General features: G+C 50.8%; 4 protein-coding genes across 4 annotated transcripts; 3 read left to right on the top strand and 1 right to left on the bottom strand.

The window, feature by feature from the left end:
* Positions 1 to 393: 393 nt before the first annotated feature.
* P175DRAFT_0427766 (putative THO complex component (Rlr1)) lies at positions 394 to 7734 on the top strand (the record flags this gene model as incomplete). Its single annotated transcript, XM_040893265.1, has 2 exons — positions 394 to 5288; positions 5358 to 7734. The coding sequence occupies 2 exons, from the start codon at positions 394 to 396 to the stop codon at positions 7732 to 7734; spliced, it is 7272 nt and encodes a 2423-aa protein (XP_040756198.1).
* A 580-nt stretch (positions 7735 to 8314) lies between these two features.
* P175DRAFT_0528316 (uncharacterized protein) lies at positions 8315 to 8868 on the top strand (the record flags this gene model as incomplete). The annotated part of the gene is made up of 2 exons (XM_040899600.1): positions 8315 to 8638; positions 8704 to 8868. The coding sequence occupies 2 exons, from the start codon at positions 8315 to 8317 to the stop codon at positions 8866 to 8868; spliced, it is 489 nt and encodes a 162-aa protein (XP_040756197.1).
* Positions 8869 to 8885: 17 nt separating this feature from the next.
* Positions 8886 to 11814, top strand: P175DRAFT_050921 (beta-glucosidase H). Its single transcript, XM_040898409.1, has 3 exons — positions 8886 to 9129; positions 9217 to 9823; positions 9889 to 11814. Exons 1-3 carry the CDS (start codon positions 9060 to 9062, stop codon positions 11726 to 11728), a joined length of 2517 nt encoding a protein of 838 aa, XP_040756196.1. The 5' UTR covers positions 8886 to 9059; the 3' UTR covers positions 11729 to 11814.
* Positions 11815 to 12445: 631 nt separating this feature from the next.
* On the bottom strand, positions 12446 to 13931 carry P175DRAFT_0538920 (uncharacterized protein; the record flags this gene model as incomplete). The annotated part of the gene is made up of 2 exons (XM_040900332.1): positions 12446 to 13810; positions 13860 to 13931. 2 exons carry the CDS (start codon positions 13929 to 13931, stop codon positions 12548 to 12550), a joined length of 1335 nt encoding a protein of 444 aa, XP_040756195.1. The 3' UTR covers positions 12446 to 12547.
* Between the last annotated feature and the right edge of the window lie 1549 nt (positions 13932 to 15480).

Raw genomic sequence — 15480 nt, 5'->3', positions numbered from 1 at the left:
AGCTACTCTCTAGGTAACTAGTTAAGCCGAACAAATGAAGTTATTCATTGTCAAGTACTACATAAACGAGACAAGCGCGATAAACGGGGTAAGCGCCGCCTTGGTCTGGGTAGTCACGATTATTACGTCCGGGGCCCAACTAGCGAATTCTCGACTTTTCCCCAGGTGTCGCGTTTCCTCCAACCTTGGACTCGCATGATATTTTCCATTGCAGATTGTGCTTCCCCATCTCGAGTTCGTTCGAATTTTCATCATGTCCTCCCGTTTATCCTCGTTTTTAAACCTCCATGAAGCTAATGCGATCTGCAACGTCTAGGATCGCCCCATGAATTGCGACCTGTCGGGAACATATCGGTTCTCTGCCTGAGCGTTCGAGCTTAGACGGAAGCTGTCATGGCTCCAGGAGCCGGAGGAAAGAGGAAGAAAGCTGAAAGGCCGTGGTCTGCTGACTCTGGAAACGACGGCCCACGTCCTTCACCTCACCGACCGGGCAACCTCAACATGGCGCAACAAAACCATGGCTCGCATTCACCGCAATCTCGCGATAACTCCGACGCGCGCGGTAGGCTACGAAGACAGCCAAGTCGAGGTGGAAGGCATAGTAATGCTGGTCGGCGGCCGAGCAACGACAGTCAAAATTTTCCGGGTGGTCGGGTGGATGCGGCCATGTCTCCTCCCAGCACGCCCGCCGCGAGAGATGGATCGGATCAGGTCCAGATGAATGGCATAGCATCGATGACACCCCAACTACAGCCGACACAATCACAGTCACAAGGGCCATCGCAAGCCAAACACCAACCTACTCCGACCCCCCAGTCGCGCATGTCCCCGACAGTCCCAGTACATGTCCCACCAGCCGGACCGCCACCGTCCTATCACTATAAGTATGTTTCTAGTGATATGATTGACGATTGGAAAGCTACAGGGAAACAGAGACTTGTGGCGGAAGGCATGCAGGCTAGGGATGGTCAGGATATGATAGTACTGGCCTCAATATACCAAGAACTCATTCGATGTGGGCTGGATGGACGGCTCCCACCAGAGGAAGCTGGCTCAACAGTGAAGGAGATTATTGGAGAGGAGGTTTCTGCAGAGTATATTCACATGGAAGGCCAGGACCAACCCTCTGCTCCTCTTGACACTCGCTCCCTGTTCTTGGATACTCTATCGATCGTGACCGACTCCGACACTTCAAATTTCGCCCTGAGACCGTTAGTGTTTTCTACGGGGATTAACCCCACTCTCATGCGCCTTCAGCTTGAAACTCCTCTTCTTCAATCCCTTGGTCTTGTTCGCGACACGTTCGCTCGAATGGGTATTCGTAAACAGACCAATCTTCTTTATCGCCAGTCAAACTACAACCTGCTACGTGAGGAATCTGAAGGTTACTCGAAGTTGCTCACAGAATTATTTGCCACAAGTAACAATGAACCACCATCCAGCGAGGTTGTGGAGGATACATTTGAGAGGGTCAAAGCGATGATCGGTGCTTTTGATATGGATGTTGGCCGTGTTTTGGACGTCACTCTCGATGTTTTTGCTGCTGTTCTGGTCAAACAGTATCGATTTTTCGTGAAACTTTTGCGGGCCAGCTCTTGGTGGCCGAAGGAGCATATTCTGCACACCATAGTGGGAGGTCCTTGCGACTCAGGGCTTCCTAATTGGGCCTTGCCAGGATCTTCTGGGTGGGTAACAACTGATGAAGAGCGCGCAGACGCTCTGCATGCGAATGCACAACGTGATCGAGACTTTTGGGATCGAATCAGGCAAATTGGTATTCGGGGTTTCTTTGAGATTGGTCGTCAACCGGTCTCGGCGAAGGAGCTGAATCAGTTGTTCCCTGAAACCAACAGTCTGTCCGGCGAGGAGGCTGATACTCGCAAATGGATCGAGGAGACGGGTACATTGCCCCCCAAGGGAAGTCAGGTCGCCGCGCAACTTCTGGGATTCAAACTCCGTTTCTATTCTTCACAGGCTCGCTCCAAGTCCGACATTCTACCGTATAATCTCATCTACTTGGCCGCATTATTGATCAAAGTTGGCTTTATTTCTCTCCGCGATTTATACCCTCACCTCTGGCGGCCCGACGATTCGATGGATGCGCTGAAAGAGGAGAAGTTGAAAGAAAAGGCAGAACGGGAGAGAGCCGCACGTCCTGGTGGAGGCGTTAATGCTCTCATGATGGCTGGTGCTCTTTCAGATGATACATTACCTATTCCTCGTATTCGCGAATCAGAAGCACGTTCCCTGACACCAGGGAAAGATCAAGAGGCAGACAAATCTGCGGCGGCGAAACCCGAGGAAAACGAGCTGCCAGAACCGTCAGACCAGAAAGTCCTTCTCTTAAAGAGTCTGCTCGCTATTGGCGCACTACCAGAATCCCTCTTCATTCTGAGCAAATTCCCATGGCTCATGGATAACTATCCCGAACTTCCCGAATACATCCACCGCATCCTGCATCATTGTCTAAGTAAGATCTATGCTTCTCTACGCCCGTTGCCGCCAGTGGAGGCACTCCGAGAGCAAAAGCAAATCCCGAGCCATGACCAAGCTGGAGTACCAAAGGGTCATATCCGCCTAGCGCAAGCGCCGCCCAGGCGAGTGTTACGATGGGCACAGCTGGACAAAGAAGATACAAATGACGGCACAGATTACCGATTTTATTGGGATGACTGGGCCGACAATATTCCCATATGCCAGTCGGTTGATGATGTCTTCGCGCTTTGCTCTTCGTTCCTGAACCTTTCTGGACACAAGATTGGACAGGATCCGAGTCTTCTTACTAAACTTGCCAGAATTGGGAAGGATAGCCTCGTTAAGGATGATTCCCCTGAAAATAAGGCGCGCTGGCAGGATCTTTGCAAGCGCCTTTTGGTTCCTGCCATTAGTCTTACCAAGGCAAACCCCGGTGTGGTCAATGAAATATTTGATCTTATAAGCTTCTTTCCAAGGGAGACCAGATACAACATGTACGCGGAGTGGTATTTCGGCCAAACATCTCGTCTTCCTGATATAAAGTCTGCTTTCGATCAAGCGCGGGCGGAAACGAAGGATGTTCTGAAGAGATTGAGCAAGACCAACATACGCCCAATGGCTCGAGCATTGGCGAAGATCGCATACGCAAACCCCGGAATTGTCATCAATGTCGCGATCAGTCAGATCGAATCATACGAGAATCTAATCGAGGTCGTTGTGGAGTGCGCGCGTTATTTCACCTATCTTGGTTACGATATCTTGACTTGGTCCTTAATCAACTCTCTCGGGCAAAAGGGGAGAAGCCGAGTCCAGGAAGGTGGATTACTGACAAGCCGATGGCTTAACGCCCTGGCAACCTTTGCTGGGAGAACTTTCAAACGGTACTCAGTGATGGATCCCGCTCCCCTTTTACAATACGTCGTCGAGCAGCTTCGACAAAACAACTCTACCGATCTTATTGTTCTGGAACAGATGATCAGCTCCATGGCGGGCATTATCACCGACACCAATTTTAATGACGCCCAAATACAAGCAATGGCGGGAGGTGATATCTTACAATCCCAAACCATCCTCCAGCTTTTGGATAAACGACACGAATCAAAGACAACTTCAAAACGGCTTATCAAATCTCTCACAGTTTCGAGGCTTGCCGGGCAATTGCTCATTGCCATTGCGCAAGAGCGCCTAACCTGTATCTTCAAAGAATCTGAAGCGTCGTCCGAGCTGAAGCTACTAGGAAACATATTCGACGAGATACATCGTATTTTAGCTCAGTATTTGGACCTCCTTCGCAGCAACTTGTCAGTTGATGAGTTCGACTCGTTTGTTCCCGACCTTGCATCTCTTATTCGTGACTTTGGTATTCAACCTGAAGTTGCCTTCTGGATCCGACGGCCAAGTGTTGCCCAGAGACTAAGTGATCTTGACAAGAGCTCCCAGGATATTGTGAGCGCAGCGAAAGTGAAAGAAATTGACGAAGTCCCTGCCCTCAAAGCGGAGGTGGAAAAGATAGAAACAAATGATGGGGAAGTTGAACCGTTGGCGGCCAGCCAAATGGACATCGACCAGGAGGAACCTGATAAGCTAGTTGACGCTGGTGCACAGGCTCTGGAACAAAAGCTAACTGGTCCGGCACTGAGTGACTCGCCGCCCTTGAACCCGGTCATGCAAGACCTCCAAGACCAGGTCAAGTCAGTCCTTCCCTCAGAAACTTGGGGAGCCGTGGGTCTGCCCTTCTACGTCGCCTTTTGGCAACTTTCTCTCTACGACGTGCATATACCCCAGAAATCTTATGAAGACGAAATTGACCGCTTAAAGAAGAAAGTCATTGCTATCGGTAATGACCGATCAGACATTAGTGTTGCGGGAACTCAACGAAAGGAGAGGGAAAAGAAGCAGATCACACAGCTTCAAGACCGGATTCTAGATGAGAACAAAGCTCACTTGAAGTCTTATGGTCAGACAAGAGCGAGGTTGCAAAAGGAGAAGGACCGATGGTTTGTCGGTATGCGAGGCAAGCACGACTCCTTGCACATCGCGCTGCTAGAACAGTGTTTCCTCCCTCGTCTGCTTCTGTCTCCCATTGATGCATTTTACTGCTTCAAGATGCTAAAATTTCTTCATACAACCGGAGCACCCAATTTCCGCACTGTGGGCCTGTTAGATCAGCTCTTCCGCGAGCACAGGCTTACCGCTTTGATTTTCCAATCAACATCGAGGGAAGCCGACAACCTTGGCCGCTTATTAAATGAGGTTCTTCGTGATCTAAGTCGTTGGCATGCTGACAAGAACGTCTACGAAAAAGAAGCCTTTGGAAACAAGAAGGACCTTCCCGGGTTTGCCATGACTGTCGACCCGGAAGGTAAGCCTACAACTTTCCTTGAGTACGAAGATTTTCGCCGCCTGCTTTACAAGTGGCATCGTCTTTTGTCCTCTGCGCTCAAGATTTGCTTGAATGGGGGTGAATATATGCATATCCGAAATGCTATCAGTGTACTCAAGGCGATTGTACAACACTTCCCGGCCGTCAATTGGATTGGTCGTGACATGCTTACCAGTGTGAACAATCTAAGTCAAAATGATGAGCGAGATGATGTGAAAATTCCCGCGGCCTCTTTGATCGGTGATCTCAACCGCCGTGAGAAGAAATGGATGCTCCCGCAGGCTTTCATGATTACCAGCCAGCCAGCTTCAGGCAAAGGCAACCAAAATGACAAAACTGGCGCAAAGACATCTATCTCACGACCACAATCGGCTACCCCGACCCAATTAAATGCTACTGTACCGGAGTTTAAGCCCATGGGCGCCCCTGGGTAAGTCCATACCGCAAATTGGGAATTTTTCAAATTTTACGATTTGAGGTTCTAATTGCGTACTTATAGGTCGAAAGGTGCTGTGCAATCGGAGACGACTTCAAAACAGGAAGTGGAAGACGGGGAAATTGAGGACGCAAAGATGGCCGATGCTCTAGCGAAGGATACCGATGATAACCAGCAGAATGCACAGAATCCCGCTGAACATGACGCGCAACAGACCGATAAACCTACCAACAAAACTTCAGCCGACGAAGGACGGCCAGCAAATAGTCAAGATCCGACAACTGGGGAAGCTTCTACTGACAAGTTGGCTGCCGAAAACCGTACTGGAGAAGATGTTCCATCTCAGTCCCGGCCCTCCCCTTCTCCTGCTGGGCCTCAGGCCACACCGAAAGCTCCAGACTCCAGAAGGGCAGCAAATACGCCAAAGCAGTTTGACCAGGCAAGAGCACCTGGTGGTGCCCGGGCTTCTCGTTCTCAACCCCATTCAGCCAGTACTTCTCACCTAGATGATAGAAGGTTACCCCCGCGGCCTGACCTTTTGGATGAAAGACGAGACCGTCACTCGGAATACCCTCGGGGTGGCCGGTTTAACAGTGAGCATGACTTTGGCCGGTCATTTGACCAGCCTATTGGAGATGGGAGAAATTTTGGACGATTGGATAGGGACTATCCTCTAAGACCACCAGCAGATGAGCCATTCCGTGGCCCTTCCTATCGAGACTGGCCTGATCGATCTGGCCGCCTTCGAGTTCCTGATATCCGCGAGAACCTTCCCACTAGGCCTGCTGGCCCGCAGACGCATCCCGACCGTGCTGATCTGATTCACGATATATCTGATCGACCGGGGGATGGTTTCCGTCGTGGGGAATCGCAACGTCAAGAGAGGGATGACCGACGAACTCTACCAACCCGAGGAGCATCTCCCCAAAGGATCGAACTCCCCAATCGTCCCGAGCGATTCCCCTCTGATGACCGTCGATCTGGCAATTTTAACCCGCAACCCGCGCGGGGTGAAGATTTGCCAACCGGGCCACGCAGCGACCGACTTCCACGAACTTCTATGGAAGCACCGGAGCCCCGTGAGCCAATTCCTGATATTCCTTCCGGCCCTAGAAGCAGGAATCCATCTGGCCGAGGTGGACGAAACCAGCCTGCTCATGCTCCAGCAGGATCCTCTGGCAGTGGACCAGCACTACCCGAACGTGCGCCACCCACAGGCCCCGGGCGTCAAGGGTTGCGAAATGACCAACCTACTTCTGCAACTCCTCCATCTCCAAGATCCGACAAACTAGAAGCAAGTGGCATCCACCCGGATCGCCTCAAAGCGTTACAGCAACCATCTTTGGACAATAGCTTTGGTTCTGGAATGCGCTCCCATCCTCCACCGCCCCCCGCCGCTGTCGTTCCTCCGTCAGGACCTCGTGGAGCCGGGCCACCAACTGGACCGTCTCCTGCCTCCCGCGCGCCTCCCCCCGGGCCAGGATTCAGTGGGGAGCGTGGGCGCAGCGATAAGCGATTTGCCGGAATTAATAACATGCTCCAACAGTCCGGCGGCCCTGCAGACCGAGGCCCTGGTCCGTCAGTCAGGGGCCGTGGGGCGGCTCGACAGGCTGCGGGTGCCCGTGGCTCCTCCCCTCAGTCGTCACGACCCCAAACATCGGGCGGCCAGGAAGATGGGTCTCGTTCGGGCTTGTCGGCCCCAAGCAGGCCTGATCTTCTCGCGAGCCGTACATCTGGCAATGCCGAAGAAGATGGTCCTCCCCGCAGTCGACTGAACCCCAACGCCCGAAATGAAACTGTAGATGACTCCGGGTCTGATAGCCGGCGATCTATGCGTTACTCATCTGGCGCGAGTTTTTCACACGATCGGGACCGCGAGCATGAAAGGGAACGGGACCGTGATCGCCGTGGAGATGAGGACGATGGCACACGAAGCAGCGGTCGACGAGAGAATGGTCGAGATCGAAACCGTGAGCGGAGCCGTAGAAGCGATGCGGCTACGGGGACTAGTCGGGAAGAACGGTACGAATCCCGCGAAGCATCACGCCGAGGGGTTAGTTCTCGTGATGATAATCGCCGGCGTCGTGACAGAGATGATGCCTCCGAGGTCAATCAGGAGCATGAAGGACGCCTGCGCCCTCCTTCGTCACACTCACATGGAGCGCAGCCTCCTCCACCGCCGCCCCCGCCGCCCCCTCCTGCTGGTTCTGAAGACGATCGACGATGGAGCGGTAGCGGACGGGAAGGACGCGACCGCGAACGTGACAGGAACCGTGATCGACCGCGCGAGCGCAATTACCATCGTGAGGGTGGTAGTGGAGGCGCACCTCATCGCAAACGAGGACGGCCTGGAGGCGATGAAGGCGGACCTAGTGAAGGAAGCAACCGTGGGGGGTCGCGGATGGGGGGTGAGAGCAAGCGCCCTCGTCGGGGAGCTTAATACGACGCAATGGTTTCTCTGTTCCTCTGTTTAGGTTTTCATCGCTTGATTTCTGGTTGATATCATCTGCGCATTGTTGGGCCGGGATTACATTTTTTTTCCTGTTTTTATACTATGGCTCTCTCTCCTACCTTTCTAGGCTTTCCTGCCTTCAGCAAACCTAGGTGTATTTTTTTTTGTTCCATTTTCTCTTATCCATCCTTCCATTTGTTCTATTTCCATAATTTCTTTCTCCCCTTTCTAATTGGTTTACTGGGAAAACGGCCGATGGGATCGCGAGACTACTTACTATGTCTGCTCGAGAAGCATCAAGCATGGGACAACAATATACAACTTCCAATGGAGATTTCCCCTGCTTTCTATAGACGGATTGATTGATGGTTAATTTGGCAGACAGGTAGGCTAAGTTTGATATATGATGATGCCGTAGTTGGCCTCAGGATGTAAGAAGTCACCTGGTCTGGTCTGGTCTACTTTTTCTGGATCTTTTCACTTTCTTCCTCTTTCCGTCCTTCCCCGACTCCTAATCCATCCTTCTCCAGCTTCACATCAACTTTTTCCTCACATCTTGCCTCTTCTAATGACATTATCTGTCCTCCTATCAACAACTCTCGCCCAACTTTCCATTGTACAGGCGATTCGGTCCGACACTCCGCGGCTCCCCCACCAGTGCCGCCAAACCTGCCGGTTGGTTGATCTTCGGACCTTCCTCCGTGCCCATTTTAGTTGGCTGCTCAGGATAGGCCTTGATTTGACGTTTCCCCCATCCTTCCTCGTCCCTCGTGTTCTTGGGGCAACTAACCTAGTCATGCACCGCTTATTATCCATCACCACCATCACCGCTCTCCGTTTCAAGCCCCTCCGAAATGGCGCGCGTTTCCAGCCGCATGTTCCTCTTCCTCTGGTGGAAGAACTTCGGCGTTCGGGCCCACGATTCTTGCATTGTTTGAACTGCTTGTGGCGTTTTAGTCATTGATTCCCAGACGGGGAGATGCGGGACACCCCTTCCAAGCGCCTGTTGTTGGATCTACTCTCACTGATAACTCGGTACCTTTGATTGTCATCCCCCCAACTGGTGGATACCGCAGTATATCTATAGCTCCGACTCCCACGGCGGTGGTCGCTTTTGCCTAAAGTTCTTGCCTCATCCTTTATTGCGTCAGCTTGTGCTTGCCCGGTGGTTACTTTACCTTTATCTATCGCCGTTGATTCTCTTCTAGATCGCGCCCAATCTTGTTTTTTTCCCTTTCTCATTTATTTTCTTTCTTCTTCTGTACCTAGGTAGGTCGGAGGAAGTCCGGCTCACCCACCGCACGTCTTTCACAATGCCCAAGCTAGACGTGGAAAAGACCATTGAGGAACTTACGATCGGGGAGAAGATAGCTCTCACTTCTGGTAAGAATGCCTGAATAGCTAACTACCGGTCCTGGGATTTCCTCATCTGTTTGAGCTTGGAACTCATCTTGTACTCCCGGTTTTTAGGAATTGACTTCTGGCATACGGCTTCCGTTCCCCGCCTCAATGTTCCCTCTCTGCGCATGTCCGACGGCCCCAATGGTGTCCGTGGAACCCGCTTCTTTAATGGCGTGCCTGCGGCGTGCTTCCCTTGTGCCACAGCTCTGGGAGCTACTTGGGACGCGGAGCTTCTGTACAGTGTTGGTCAGTTGATGGGAGAGGAAGCAATCGCTAAAGGTGCCCATGTCATCCTGGGCCCTACTATCAACACACAACGATCCCCATTAGGCGGTCGAGGATTCGAGTCCTTTGCCGAAGATGGTGTTCTCTCTGGTATCTTGGCAGGTAACTGCTCCAAGGGTATTCAGGAAAAGGGAGTAGCAGCCTGTCTCAAACACTTTGTGTGTAACGACCAGGAGCACGAGCGTTTGGCTGTCGATTCCATCATCACGGATCGTGCATTGCGCGAAATATACCTTATGCCCTTCCATTTAGCGATGCGCATCTGCAAGACAGCTTGCGTTATGACAGCATACAACAAAGTTAATGGTACACACGTGAGTGAGAATAAGAAAATCATCACAGATATTCTCCGCAAAGAGTGGGGATGGGATGGTCTTGTGATGAGTGATTGGTAAGTATTTAAAATAACCGTCTTGAATCGCTCTGTGGGTAAAGTATACTGAGCTGGTTCCCTAGGTTTGGTGTCTATAGCACCTCGGAGGCAATCAATGCTGGTCTCGATATAGAGATGCCAGGAAAGACACGCTGGCGCGGCGATGCCCTGGCACATGCCATATCATCAAATAAAGTTCCAGAATTTGTTATGGATGAGCGTGTTCGTAACATCCTGAACCTCATTAATTATGTTGAGCCACTGGGTATCCCCGAGGGTGCAGAGGAGAAAGTTTTAAACCGCCCCGAGGACAAAGCTCTGCTGCGTCGAGCTGCTGCAGAGTCCATTGTACTCATGAAGAATGAAGATAACATTCTCCCCCTTAGCAAGGAAAAGTCCATTGTTGTTATTGGACCCAATACCAAAATTGCCGCCTACTGCGGTGGTGGCTCTGCATCGCTTGATGCGTACTATACTGTGACCCCCTTTGACGGCGTGTCTGCAAAGAGCCAGGGCGAAGTAAAATTCAGCCAAGGTGTATACTCCCACAAGGATCTTCCTCAGCTTGGTCCTCATATGAAGACCGAGGATGGCAAGACTGGTTTCATGTTCCGTGTTTATGATGAGCCCGCATCCAGCCCTAACAGAGAGCTGCTTCACGAGCTGCATCTTGTATCTTCTCTCGGCTTCTTGATGGACTACAGACACCCCAAAATCAAGTCCTTTACCTACTATATTGATATGGAAGGTTTCTTCGCTCCCGAACAGGATGGCATCTACGACTTTGGCGTTACTGTGGTCGGAACCGGTAAGCTCCTCGTTGATGGCGAACTCGTGGTCGACAATTCCAAGAACCAGCGCCCAGGCTCTGCCTTCTTTGGCACCGGAACCGTGGAAGAGCGGGGATCCAAGGAACTCAAAGCGGGACAAACATATAAGGTGGTCCTACAATTCGGTAGTGCGCCTACTTCAGATCTCGATACCCGCGGAGTGGTGGTCTTTGGCCCCGGAGGCTTCCGTTTTGGCGCTGCCCGCCGTACAACCCAAGAGGAGCTGATTTCCAAGGCAGTCGAGGCGGCTACCAATGCGGATCAGGTTGTTGTGTTTGCCGGTCTTACTAGCGAATGGGAGACTGAGGGGCACGACCGAGACCACATGGACCTGCCCCCAGGCAGTGATGAGATGATCTCTCGCGTTCTTGACGCCAACCCGAATAGTGTTGTCGTGATCCAAAGTGGTACCCCGGTGACTATGCCATGGGTGAGTAAGTCCAAGGTGCTCCTCCAGGCCTGGTTCGGTGGAAACGAGTGCGGCAATGGTATTGCTGATGTACTCTACGGCGACGTCAATCCCTCCGGCAAACTCCCCCTCAGCTTCCCCGTCCGTCTTCAAGACAATCCAGCCTACCTCAACTTCCGCTCAGAGGGCGGTCGTGTTCTCTATGGTGAAGATATCTATGTCGGGTACCGCTACTATGAAAAGGTCGACCTTGCACCTCTCTTCCCATTCGGCTACGGGTTGTCCTACACTTCCTTCTCTCGCTCCGACCTCATCCTCAATACTACTCCCGAACAGCCTAAGATCGGTGATGGCGAACCAATCACCGCCACCGTGACAGTCACAAACACCGGTAAGGTTGCTGGTGCAGAGACCGTCCAGCTCTGGGTCATCCCGCCATCTACCAATGTCAACCGACCTGTCCGAGAACTCAAGGGCTTCGCAAAGGTCACACTTGAACCGGGTGAGCAGAAGACTGTTGATATCGTTGTTGAAAAGAAACTAGCTACAAGTTGGTGGGATGAGAAGCGCGAGATGTGGGCCTCCGAGAAAGGCAGATATGAGGTTCTCATTACGGGCACTGGGGAGGAAACTCTCAAGTCTTCATTTACTGTTGAAAAGACCCGGTTCTGGATAGGCCTGTAGATACATTTTTTTTTTCTTTTTCTTGAGCTGGCTTTCCACAAGTAAATGAAGGGTATGAAGATGAGAAATACATCCAATAATCTTATGAGGACACCCCGCTGAGAAGGCTACAATGAGTGGATTTTATATATTGCAAGCTGGGAGGGAAATAAACTTGACAATAACAGTAAGATGCCTCTTCGATATTCATCTGCATACCTAAGGAGATTGAAATATGTACTACTGCTGCTGCCAATACCAGCAACGCCACGAGATCTATGCCCTAACTCAACCAACATTCCACCGACTACCTACTCCGTAGCTACCCTGATATTCCCACCTACCCTTTAACGTAGAATCTGCTGGTGCTGTAGAACCGCAGCAAAAAAAAAAAAAAAAAAGAAAAAAAAAAGGAATACCGAGCACCGTTTATTTAACCTTGCAAATCAACTCCCGTCAGTTTTAATCTCAAAGAACCCAGAGAATCTGGAGAATATCTGCCAAGAGATCGGCGGAGTATACTAATGCATACCCCAGACTAGAACGGGGAGTGCAGGGAGGGCGGGAAGTGGAGTGAGTATGTAATATGTACGTATAGTAGATAGCTGACGTTGACATTGCGTCTTGAGGAAGGTCGAGTGTGAGTGTTCTTTCCAGCTAGCAGGGTGCGTTTTCTTTGAATCGATTATATCCTGAGAGCGAGGTTGATGGACCATTCTTCTCATTTCTACCGTGTCCCCTTCCTAGACACTTGAAGCTGGCTTGGGCGGGGGAAATTTTTATGTGGAAAGAAAACAAAAATGATGCTGAATTTGATTTGTGCCGGAGAGGGAATGGGATCTACTCTCCGGCGCAGGGAGGAGTGTTTCGTTCAGAGAAGAAAAAGCTAGCTAGCTTTTTGAAGACGGATTGTTGAGCAGCAGTCGTAGTGGTGATGGTTTGCTGAAATTGAACTTTTTGGTTGAAAGGTGCAGTTTTGTTGCTTGTTTTGGCGGGCCAAGAGGATTTGAGTCGAAAAGCGCTGGATCGGGGTCGAGAGTTAGTACCGTTCTGGTCTTTGGCGTTCTCGCATTGCGAGGGCAGGGGATGACGGATGGGATTGGATTTGATGAGACCTGTTTCCATCTTGGCCATCACTGCTTGTTGGAGATCTTCCAGGCGTTGAGTTTCTTCTTCAGCTGTGAGAATGTGCGTGCGTCCACGACTGTCGATGATTATGCTTGGTGGATTGATACTTTGCTCGAGGCCGGAGGCACCAAGACCGATGAGGTTGGATTCCTGGATTGACGATTCAGTGGGTTGGTCTCGTAATGTGGACTGGCGTTTTGACTTGGGGTCTTTGGTGATTCCCAAGCTGGGTGATGCATTGTTTAGTGCTTGGGGAGAGGAGAAAAGAGGAGCCCCGTCTTCGTCGGTAGAAGTGTCAGCGTCCAAGAATACTTCAATGTCTTCGGATACACTATCATCTTCAGGAGATGCTTCTGATTTCAACGAGCTGCTGAGAAAAGCTTTTGTATCATAGTTTTCTTGTTGCACACACCCCATGACATTCCCGCCTGTCATTGACAGCATCGCATTCTGTTTAGGACTTGATACGGCCGGCGACGTCCATGACCGGCCGGGAGAATAACTGGTGTTTGTGCTCGAGCAAGATGTGCCTGTTCGACTGTTGCTGAACACTGACCCGGTTCTGTTGTCCTCGGATTCTGACGGTTCCCCAGATCGGGAATGAAGCGCTCTCATAGTCTGGATACTTGGCTGCTGGGTTAGAACAACACCCGAGTCGTATTTACCTTTTCGGGCAGCCACCTCGGGTCCAACTTTCGGAGCCAAGTACTTTGACTCAAGCTGGGCTTTTATTCGCAAGTCTTCGACTGATCCTCTGGGGCTCATAGCCGTAGTTGGTCGATGCCTGTGAGGCGATGGTACACCCTGTTCGATTCTGTATACCAGTAGGGAACAAGCATATCTGATATTAGATTCTAGTTCCGGAGAGATCTCCTGACGCTCAATGAGAGGCGATGAAGGCCGGAATAGAACAGGTGTGTCCACAAAGTCATAATAACGAGTAGGCTCTTCATTTAATGTAGCAAATGTGGGTTTCTATGGACCTGTTAGTTGCTGCTCATACACAATAGATATTCGAGCATACCTGTAAACCAAGTCGAAAAGACAAGGATGCGCGCTTCTTGAGAGTAGTGCCTGTTTTTGTGAACAGGTCCATAGTATGCACAGGCTGAGAAAATCAACCAAAATAAAGTCAAGGTAGATAGATACTTCGAGCTGTTGAGTAGTTGGAACCGCGATATATGAGGTATGGTACTGCCAGCATGCACAGAGCAGGCACAAATACAAACACTGCTGGTGGGCAACCAGTCCCAAACAACCACAGGGGAGTAAAAGAAGATGAGCTATGTCAACTATTGGCCCCGGGCAAGAAATTAGAATATTTGGCTTTTACTAATGAGAGAAGTTGTCCAGAGCGATGGATGGACTGGAATGCGGGGGGGGGGGAGCTGAGATCTGAGATATGCGTCGCAACTGGAAGGAAAGGAAAGAAGAAGGTGCTTCAGCAAGCAAGAAATTCGGTGGAAGTGATGATCTCACACAAGAAAGACTAACCCAAGGAAAAGCTCAGGAATCAAGTAGTAAACCCAGCTGCCAGATCTGTATTTGGAAGAGCTCCATTCGGGAGGAGGAGAGAAGGCGACTGATACAGCAGCAGGGTCAAGAACAAACAGAGTGGACGGAGCAAAAGGAGGGGATTATTAAATTGAAGATTGATGGATTCACAAAGCAAAAGGACCAGCCCTGGCCAAATGAAGTAAGAATAATGAGGATAAAGAGGATAAAGAGGAGGTGGGGGGGAAAGAGAAAGAGAAGTTACCTGAAGAGAGATGTGTAGGGAAATCCCCCCAAAAGAACAACCAAGTTTCCAGTCACACAGCGTCACAGGAAAAGTGGAACCATTTTCACATCTTCTACCTACTCAGAAACCACCAGCCAGCATGTTTTGGAATAAAGAATCGCTTTACTCTTGCAGTGGACTATTGTCCCCGACGCTGCACAAGGGAGGTTGCCCATTTGCCATGTCTGAGAAACAAGTTTGGAACACTGACACTAGGCCAGGAGGCTGGAACCGGATCGACATGAGTGGAAGAGATACAATACTCCGTACAGTTAGGAGGGGATCACACAGGGCCAAGAGGTCGCAGTGCATTAGACTCGTGTTGGAAGCTGCCCGATCTGATGCCTTCTGCTGGTTCTTCAATGCAAAGCCATGACATGATGACTAGGGGACACATTGGCTGCCTTTGCACGATGGACAGACAGCACAGAACATATACTTCAAGTCCAGAAGCCACTGTCAGCCAGATAGCCAGCCGCCGTTTCAGCACTCCGAGTCTATCTATCTTCTTCGCCTGTCGAACAGTTCTAGCAAGGGGGGTGCCCAAGCTCCCAAGGGATAAATCAAGGGGTGGACGAGACTGACAGATCCAGCAGCTGGAATGGATCCATCACTTATGATTAGCTATCGGCAAGAAAATGGGACGTAAAACCTCGTCAAGTACCGGGGTTTGATAGGTACGGAATACTGCCTGAGCCAAGAAGAGGCTTGCTTTCTTGTCCCCTCCGCCGATGATGATTGTCCATTCTTTGACCCATATGGAATGGAGTCATGTCTCTGATTCAATGTGATATCTCAGAATCGGAATTATCACCATGGCTTGAGCCTCCTACCTAGACAGTCACGCATCGCTGATGTCTCTCTG

This window comes from Aspergillus ochraceoroseus (genome assembly GCF_002846915.1).
Source record: "Aspergillus ochraceoroseus IBT 24754 chromosome Unknown P175scaffold_1, whole genome shotgun sequence".
Lineage (NCBI taxonomy): Eukaryota > Fungi > Ascomycota > Eurotiomycetes > Eurotiales > Aspergillaceae > Aspergillus > Aspergillus ochraceoroseus.
This window is presented reverse-complemented; position numbering and strand designations above follow the sequence as displayed.

What these genes read in the sequence shown, in the direction of transcription:
- P175DRAFT_050921 (XM_040898409.1), top strand. Translation starts at nt 9,060, where the DNA reads ATGCCCAAGCTAGACGTGGAAAAGACCATTGAGGAACTTACGATCGGG. An exon ending in GAAGATAGCTCTCACTTCTG is followed by an intron (nt 9,130 to 9,216) that starts GTAAGAATGCCT and finishes CCCGGTTTTTAG; the next exon opens with GAATTGACTTCTGGCATACG. An exon ending in GGTCTTGTGATGAGTGATTG is followed by an intron (nt 9,824 to 9,888) that starts GTAAGTATTTAA and finishes CTGGTTCCCTAG; the next exon opens with GTTTGGTGTCTATAGCACCT.